The 9,851-nt window shown below is 39.3% G+C and overlaps 1 protein-coding gene across 1 annotated transcript in view; it reads right to left on the bottom strand.

Annotated features, from left to right (window-relative positions):
• Nucleotide 1: 1 nt before the first annotated feature.
• b3gat1b (beta-1,3-glucuronyltransferase 1 (glucuronosyltransferase P) b) overlaps nucleotides 2-9,851 on the bottom strand; it is a 78,237-nt gene continuing 68,387 nt past the window's right edge. The window contains exons 8-9 of the mRNA XM_066709467.1: nucleotides 8,814-8,917; nucleotides 2-4,737 (exon numbers count right to left, since the gene is read on the bottom strand). Coding sequence (XP_066565564.1) covers nucleotides 8,831-8,917 — 87 coding nt within the window. The 3' untranslated portion in view covers nucleotides 2-4,737; nucleotides 8,814-8,830. The remainder of the gene's footprint in view (nucleotides 4,738-8,813; nucleotides 8,918-9,851) is intronic.

Here is a 9,851-nt window from a genome sequence, read left to right as displayed (position 1 = left end):
TCCAAATTTTGATATTTAAGTTCTTCTTACTAAAATGGAGTCATGAAGGAAAATGAACAACCCTTAGTATTATAACATGCAGAAAGTGCTTTTTTTCCACTGGGATATAGATGACAATTGAATAATAGAGCAATGAAAAAATGTACTGTATGCAAGGATCAAAGGAAGGTGGGGGCTATGTAGAGAGAAGATTAAAAAGTGCATTGGGATTACACTAGTTGTCATTTTGTCATCGCCAAATGTAACAAACAAACAAACAGAAAAGTTCAATTGAAATGTGGATTCACTTTTTTGGCCATTAGGACATTGCACAGCTGCTCTCAAAGGCACACACCAAGGCCAGATATCATATTCTGTATCGTTCAGACGGCTTTGTAACATTTAACCGATGTGCATAACTAGAAAAGCACTTTGATTCATTTGGGCTTTGCATCTTGACTTCACTTTTAAATCCCATTCTAGAGTTTTATAAATTATTGACCCGAAAAGCACAGATTCTAGGATCTTCAGTGTCAGATTATATACATTTCAGATTGTTTGTAGGGATACATTTCCAAAGGGATCAATATTAAAAGTCGGGATTTGTCTGCAAGTTCTGAGATGAATATTGAATACGGGTTGTATTTCGGTACACGAGGGGACGTATTCTGAACTTCAAAAGCATGAATGATTTAATGTGGACAAGTGTAAGGAGAATGGGGGGTAATCACAGTGCTGAAAAGCGCAGCCGAAGTGTGCAAAACAAGAATCCTCTTATAATGCAACCGGAGATGGTCAAAGCTCTCCAAAGATCTTGCCCGTCTGAGGATTGATGGCTTGGCTATTAACAGGAGTGAATGGGGTCCTTCACTTAACGTTTTTTATGGTGAAAAATAAATTCAACCAAATTGTTCAGATTACCCCGGATGGATCTTTAGTAAGGGGATCACACTGCTCCCTTGTCTGGTAAGAAATTGAGAGTTAAAGAGATTGTATGAAAAACAAAATCCCTGCCATCTCTGGATCCAACCGAGAGGGCAGCCTGTTTCCCCACTGCGGTTTTCATCTTGCTAAGGTAAGGTCATCCGGCGTGTGTGAAGAGGCCTCGCAGCGCGCCGCAGGACGTGTCAGTACCTCCGAGCTGCCCGTTCACCAGATCTCGAGCAATAAGCCAGCTGGATGTGAGTGAAATGGCAGCAGGGGCTCAGAGTGCTGTCACTGGCATCGGAAGGGAGTGCTAACCGCGAACGCGTTGCAGCGGAGCAGCCTGATGCAGACCTCCCAACTGCCAACTTGTGTGTCCGTTTAAAAACGCGGTAGCGATCGTGACGTAAGAGATAAACCTCCTTGCATATATTAGCAGTGATGCAGGGCAGCATCTTATTATTACCCTGGCAGACTATCAGTATCACTCGGGTATATTTCAGAAAGAGCTCTGATCTGACAGAATTCATCTAGGCTTCTCTTTCGATTGTGTGCGTCCGGACTCTTTTACACAATAAAGTGACCATTTTGGAATGCTAAAAAGTGTTATGCTTGACAGAAATTATAAATTATGACTACTATTAAACAAAGACTATATTATTGTTATTAATACTAATGTGTGTATTTATAGAATGGCAAGTTGATTTGCACATTTTACCCATGAAATAGTCTCATTCTGATTGATCTGTGAAATGTTCACTATTAAAATATGTAAATCCTGAACGATCATATTCGTATTCAGTTCAATCTCAGGTTTTGTATATTAGAAACTGGCATTATAAACGATAAACCAATTATTAAAACCCCATTCTGACTGTTATGGAAGGGATGGGTGTTAAATAAATGTCTTTCTTGAACAGGAAACTGAGTAATGGGAATGAACCACACAGACGGACAGAGGAAATGTATCCACTGGTCGTTTTCAAAGTGTTACTGCTGACAGATTTGATGGTAAATGGATCTTAGCATCTTCTCTTTCTGTTAAGTCTTCTTGACTCAAATTGCAGTGCTTGCCAAATAAAAAAGAAACAAATAATTTGGAAAAGTATGATTCTAGATAACAGGAGAGAAAATGTCCTTAAGAACAGCTGCCAGACCCTATACCTTTTTTTGAACCTTCAAAAAACGGGTTCAGTACAGAGGCTGGAATAACATCGTAATCATAGCTGTTGGTTTGTCTGAATCGATTGTACTCTGATTTTGGCCTTCATCCAGCTTACTGTAAGTGCGATTCTTGCCTTGTCTGATTATTTTGTTTTCACATTTTGTACACATTCACATTTTCAGAAGATCTCACAATCAGAAACCCTATCACACCACCCTGAAAGTATTCCGGACGTGTGACTTACAAGACCCAAAATAATAATTCAGTAATGATCATAATCATAATGACATCTTGCTGATCATGTTAGTATTTTCGATTAGATTTCTCCTTTTCTTTGTAAAATTGTGCTTGTTTTGTTTTCGGTTGTTGTGTCATTTTAATCCTCACAGCAGTGCGTTAAAAATTGTCATGAACTGTGTAACAGAACTGATGTGAGCCCAAACATCTGAATGTCATGTTAAGAAAGCAATACAACAATACTACTTACAAGGCATATATATCACTGATTGAATTTGAGTATCAACAGGTTCTAAGTTGTGCGCTGAGGATAGCGCTGCAGAATGACTGGCACACACAAACACCCAGGGGAGAGTATTGCAATCATTGAAAATTGCCATTGAGAACAATCCCTTAATTGAGGGGGAGGAACATGTATTTTTAGGCTGTGTAAGTGCCTAGTGTAGCTCATAACTGTACAGTCCTAAGTTAACGAAAACATGATTATATTATATGAGAATAAATAAATAAATATATTTTTAAAATTATATGACCAAACTCTAGTTTTCTCACTGACCAGAATCTCCAGCCTTGTTCTGTTGTGAAGCAAGGGATTATGGGTAGGCAGACCAAATCAATAGTGGAGTGCATTAAATGAAACTCTGGTGCAGAGAAAAGAGAGCAGATCACAAATGCACACGGGCTGGTAATACAAGCAAGAGTTCTTCAGCTCCAATTAGCAAATGCTAATTAACCCAGTGTATGTCACAACACATTTGGAGCTCTGGGCCCCACCAGTCAGATCCCATTACTCCTCACTGACGATCCCAATTAAAATGCACTAGGAAGCATGACTCCATTTTCGTCCATTTTTGTTTTTTTTCAAGCTGCTTCAGTGCATCGCAGCGGTTTCTCAGAGCAGCGCACTCACAGACACACACTGCCTCGGCAGCAGCACATATGGGTGCAGTACGCAAGCTAGACATCAGACTGCAAATGTCTTCTCCATTGTAAAACCCATAAGGAAGACATCTGTTAATACAGCATTGGCAAAAACCTAAGAATAATACTATTGCCCTTCAAATAAATAACCCTCCTCTTATATTAGTATAAATAATTAAATAATTCTTCTATTTACATACAAAGTCGTTTTTGTAGTGAGGGGTAAATCCTATTCTACTCATATGTAATTATTTACACACGTATCTATTTAAGTGAGAGTCTGATTGAAAATAGCATGGCACTATATTACTTATAAATGCTGCTTAGTGTGATTGTGTAACTGTAATACTCACTGGGCTCTTAGATTTGGGGTAAATGTTTTTGTGTTTGGACTACAACTCCACTACACACTTCATGACACTTCTCGAAGCTACACTGCACGTTCTACCAGGACCCAATTTTGCAATGAGGACAGTCTGTGATAGCAGTAGTAGTAGTAGCAGTACTAGTAGTAAAATGCACATACACATACACCTTTAACAGCTCAAAAACAGGCATCATGTAAAAAGAGGTATGTAAAAATTAGATGTTCCTTCCCTTTCTGTTGATGACGAAACAGAAGATGGAAAAAGAAAAATACTCTTTTGGTTAGAAAATCCCCAATTGCTTTTTGTTTGTTTGCTCGTTCTGGCTGCGTGTGCGGTTCAGTCAGCCCGATTGATTTTTGTTTCTTTGAATAGCTTTTTAATGACTGTGAAGTTGGGGATGACGACTCCTCTTCCATCTCTCCAAACTGGGAAGTCGTTCAGGTTGCAGACACATCCAACAGGGATTTCTTCTCCTGTTCAGCTTCATTTCCCAAAATGGCTCTTGGGTCAGGTCACAAAGAAGAACTCCTTTTTTTTTTGTATTTTTATTATTATTTCTGTATCAAATGGACGATTGCAATACCCACTTGCTACCCCACCCCGCTTGGCCCACAGTGCTCAGTTTGGATGGCAGTTCAGGAGTGGTGCTCTTGTCTCAGTTTCACCTCTGAGGGGTAACGTTGTGCTGCTAATCTTTGTTAGACGCCATTGTTCTCACAGTATCATGCCATGCAGATGCAAAGACAATGGCAGTCCTACTCTCTCTCATTTGTGTCACTGAGGCTTTTTTTTTTGCGGAATCATCTTGTGTTGTTCTTTGTCTTTGCATCATTGCTTCTTTTTTGTTTGTTGGCTTTATGTAACACTAAAATTAATAAATATTGCCATCCCATACTATCTGTGCTTTTATATCATATATTTTTTTTAAGTGTTTCTTTTTATTTCTTCATTTTAATCTTTTGTTTGCTTGTTAATTTTCGTTAACAGTTCTGGATTCAGAATCCCGTTCCAAGTACTGTGGAGTCTCTCTTGGTGTGTTTTTTTAACACTCACGATAAAGTACAGCACCAGAGATCCAGTTTACTTGATTTTGTTAATTTCAGGAGATGATTTCCACTGAAACATCCTCTGGAAGGACAATTTCTGCAAAAGAAAGCAACAGACACAAGATTCATTTATGAGGATTGCCTCTTTGCTTCTGTGGATATACAGAGCCAGGAAGGAAAAACATTTTTTTATATATCTATATATATATATATATATATATATCTATACAGTATACACCGATCAGCCATAACATTATGACCACTGACAGGTGAAGTGAATAACACTGATAATCTCGTTATCATGGCACCTGTCAGTGGGTGGGATATATTAGGCAGCAAGTGAACATTTTGTCCTCAAAGTTGATGTGTTAGAAGCAGGAAAAATGGGCAAACGTAAGGATCGGAGCGACTTTGACAAGGGCCAAATTGTGATGGCTAGACGACTGGGTCAGAGCATCTCCAAAACTGCAGCTCTTGTGGGGTGTTCCCGGTCTGCAGTGGTCAGTACCCATCAAAAGTGGTCCAAGGAAGGAAAAGCGGTGAACCGGCGACAGGGTCATGGGCGACCAAGGCTCATTGATGCACGTGGGGAGCGAAGGCTGGCCCGTGTGGTCCGATCCAACAGACGAGCTACTGTAGCTCAAATTGCTGAAAAAGTGAATGCTGATTCTGATAGAAAGGTGTCAGAACACACAGTGCATCGCAGTTTGTTGCGTATGGGGCTGCGTAGCCGCAGACCAGTCAGGGTGCCCATGCTGACCCCTGTCCGCTGCCGAAAGCTCCTACAATGGGCACGTGAGCATCAGAACTGGACCACGGAGCAATGGAAGAAGGTGGCCTGGTCTGATGAATCACGAGTTCAAGGTGTTGACTTGGCCTCCAAATTCCCCAGATCTCCATCCAATCGAGCATCTGTGGGATGTGCTGGACAAACAAGTCCGATCCATGGAGGCCCCACCTCACAACTTACAGGACTTAAAGGATCTGCTGCAACATCTTGGTGCCAGATACCACAGCACACCTTCAGAGGTCTAGTGGAGTCCATGTCTCGACGGGTCAGGGCTGTTTTGGTGGCAAAAGGAGGACCTACACAATATTAGGCAGGTGGTCATAATGTTATGGCTGATTGGTGTATATATAGATTTGAACCAGTCACAAAGGTGAATCACGGGAATTGGCTCAGATTTCTGATAATAATAATAATAATAATAATAATAATAACAAAAACAACAACAGTGGAACTAGTAGTACTTATTTATAACTTATTTGTCAGACATAATTTTTCAAGGGGATTTAGGGAACATGTTTTACTCTTTTAAGTCACTGACAATTTGGTTTACTTTTGAAAATTGTCACTCCTTCATAGCTTTCTTCAGACTTTTCAATAAACAGTGTAACATTTTCTGCAACATGAAGACAATCCCCCTCACAGTGGTTTTAAGGGGAAATCCCCCACTTCTGCAGTCATGGTTTTATGCGTCTTTTTCATGTGTTGTTATAGCGCATAAGCAAGATAAGATAAGCTTCTAAATACTTCTTGTAGATTGTACTGGAATAAGAAAGTTATTGCCTATGAGGGAGTATCCATGCCAAAATTAAAGACAAATACACGGAGAAATGAATGAATGAATCAATCAGTAAATGTTTAAATAAATATAAGAATAAACACATGAATAAATGTTGAAATACATCAATAAATAAACGCTGAAATCAATTAATCAATACACATTTATGTATTAATGTATTTATTTCAACATTTATCTTTTCGTGCATTTATCTCAATGTATTTGTTTAATTGATTAATGTATTATTTTCTCTGCATTTATTTTTAATTTTGCGATCAAACCGATCACTTCAGATGAACGGTTTCCCCCTCTTTTTTGAATGCGGGATGTGTTACTTGCACAACCAATCTCTCCTGCGGATTAATCGCCTCTGTGGTTGGAAAGCAGACATGTTGGAAATAAGACATGTTGTCTATGGTGGACACTATCATTCAGGACTATCAAGTGGACCATGAAAACGCTTGGCCGATTTATAATAATTGCCGGTGGGAAGACAGATCTGGTCCGTGTGTCTGTATGACACGACTCACCCGGGCGAACTGATAGAGGATCTGCTGGAGCTTGAGATCAGACGATATTAGATAAGTTTTATTTTTTATTTTGAAGTTGCAAATGATAGAATCGACGTGGAAGAGTGGTTTGCATCTTACTTATATACAATAACAACACATACAGACGCATATAATCGTGATTTGTTGCATTATGGGGCTAACTGCAGTCATATCTTACATTTCATATGCAAAAGCTTGTTCTCCGTTGGGACTTAATTCCGACGTTATTTTTGTCTTTGCACAAACCTTGTTGTCACTTTCCATAACTTTAATGCTACTGCATAGCTCTCTGCTTTATAATGATGATGATGATGATGATGATTATGATTAAGTGTTCGAATTGAGGGGTGGCTGAGGGGTCCAGTACACCCCATAAGATAGATCAAATTCAACTTGGGGGGTCCCATGCTATTTCATAGAATACAATTATAATTATTTGTTGAAATGAATGCCCTGACTGCAGGCGGCTCCTATTCTCCTAGTTTTCTTCAGTGTTCCAAATTAGATCGTACGTCCTCGGGAAGTTCTAAACATGCGCAGTTTCGTCAGCAGCGACTGACAGCGGGGCCTCGTCACGTCAAGTGTAAAAATGATTTTCTGATTTAGGGTTGTTGTTACAATTAAGTTACAATAATAATACAATTGTTCACCTTTATAACGTAGCAGCTATCTGATATATATATATATATATATATATATATATATATATATATATATATATATATATATAATTTTATCTAACTTAAGCTACATAAAACGGAGGTTGTAAGTAATGTATGCTCATACAGAGTTTGTACATTAAGGTTAGTGATAGGGCCTGCTTGTTAATACTTGTGAAATTACAGGGGAAAAACACCTATATATTTCTTAATTAATGCCAGATTTATTACACACCTCTGACACAATTCGAATACTGATTATTATTATTATTATTATTATTATTATTATTATTATTATTATTATTAAAAGCTAGCACTATATAAGCAGCTTTTTTTTAATCAAGTTTCCACTCACTGCTTCCAACACTAGAGATGTGTAGGAATGTCAAGGCAAGTCATGTATAAGGTGTTTCTCACATGCAGAATCTGTTCGGACTGCAGAAGCCAACCTGCAGCCCACATGGCCTCCTTCGCTACTCTTGAACTACCTTTGAGCTCATGACAGACTTTAAGGGAACTATATGATTGGCTGAAATGCATGTCAATCATGAGGTGAAGGTCAGTCAGGGGTTTCCCAGTTTGGCCGTCCTACCCTGTCCCAGCTGCAGGTCCTCAGCCAATCTGACCCCAGTTAACAGAGCCAAAGAGAACCTGCTCTGAACTGATGGAGGTTTTATGCCTAACATTTCTGCTTGTAAATATAGACTGGCTGTAGTAGAACAGCAAAAGAAGAAAGCGGACTGAGGAGGAACAGATGGGGGCGCAAACTCGAAATGCACTCCAGTGTGGCGTGAGATGATAATCCCAGTGACAATACACAGCAGGTAAACTTGTATCTTTATTCACTTGCCATTGATCTAGTGAAGCTTGGCAGTTTGCTGATAAATGATGTGTCATTGCTTGTTATATACCTGGGAATCTGTTTTTGTTGTGTTGTGTTTAGTCTTTTTGTTTGTGTTCTTTCCAATTATCTGTTTTAAAGGTTTTGCAAGAAGTTAAATGTATGTCTTTGTAAAACTCAACTTGTTCTACACGTTTCATTTCCTCACTTGAAATGAATGAATCACATGTCATGCAACGTAAATAATCACCCCTCTCTGACTGAGGAAGTAATTACTCTATTGTGATCACACAATTGTACATATTTTCTATCAATAAGCATGGTGTTTTCACAGAGGAGTGCAATAAAACAAAGTAAGAATAATTAGGTTTATTGACTAATGCTGATTAGTTGTACAATGGACAGCAAACCGCCGTGCTGTGGAAGCAAACTAAATGTGCAGTAGCAATATAACAGATCTGGCATGGGAACATTGTGGTAAACACATACTATGCTGTGTGTTGTTGTCGCTGTGTGTATTGATATTGTGCTCATTACTGTGGGGTTTGCTGGCTTACCTGTGTCATAAGCAGCTTCAGATTTCTACATTGGGGTCCGTGAATCCTTTCTTTCCTTCGTTTACTAGAACAGGCTTTTCCGTTCTGGTGTGCCACACAAGAATCTGCAGAGAGACACACTTTCAATCGGTGTGGGTCGGAAACAGTGCATTAGTACAGATCCGTGCTCTGTGTCTGCTCCGGTTGCCTCTCAGACGATGTGTTCCTAGCAAAAACACCCTGCAATATCTGTGATACATTTCAGCAGCAGGGCATTTTGTTTTTCCTCAGTGTTGCTCTACCAAGTATGGGGCTTTAATCAATGTTTTGTGGGCTTTTATGAAAATGATGCACATTTCAACTGTGTACCAAGCATAAAAGTGCTACCTGAGATGTAGATGTGATTGTTTAGATCTGGCAAACTATGTTTAATCAAGTGTAAAACCAAAAGCAATGTAATCAAAGTTTTTTTTTTTTTCCATAAAAGAACAAACTGAAGTCAGAAAACATGCAATTCAGGCACACACTTTTTTTAAATCATGCTGTTCTTTTTAAAACCTCATGGCGAGCTTTGTAGCCAGGCTTTATTATCCACCCTCATTGCCAAGACTGCCAAATCAGTGCAAAGGAGCCACTATGTGGACCGTGCTGTCGGTGTGCAATCAGACTGAAGGCTTGTAGTCCTCTGGAGAGTAGCAAGCGCTTGATAAAGTAACTAAATAAATTAATTAAATACAAAAATAATCTGAAATTCATTTTTCTCCTGTGCGTCCTTCTTAAAGCAGGGCTGTGATCACCCCTTTCATCTCTCGCTCCCTCCCTCCCTCTCTCTCATACATGAATTATGCATCAACATGATCAAAATGTGCTGAGAAGTCTCTTGTACTTGGATGGGTGTAGAGGAGGTTAATAGTCACACTTTCAGCTGAAGAGGGAGATTAGGGGGATGAGACGAGTCAAGGCTGCCTGTGCACGTCTCAACTTCGCAATCTTTCACTCCGTCAGGTGGCTGACCGGTAACTGGGGCTAAGTTTGCTTTCAAATAAATTAATAAATCCA

Source organism: Amia ocellicauda, chromosome 1 (genome assembly GCF_036373705.1).
Source record: "Amia ocellicauda isolate fAmiCal2 chromosome 1, fAmiCal2.hap1, whole genome shotgun sequence".
Classification (NCBI taxonomy): domain Eukaryota; kingdom Metazoa; phylum Chordata; class Actinopteri; order Amiiformes; family Amiidae; genus Amia; species Amia ocellicauda.
This window is presented reverse-complemented; position numbering and strand designations above follow the sequence as displayed.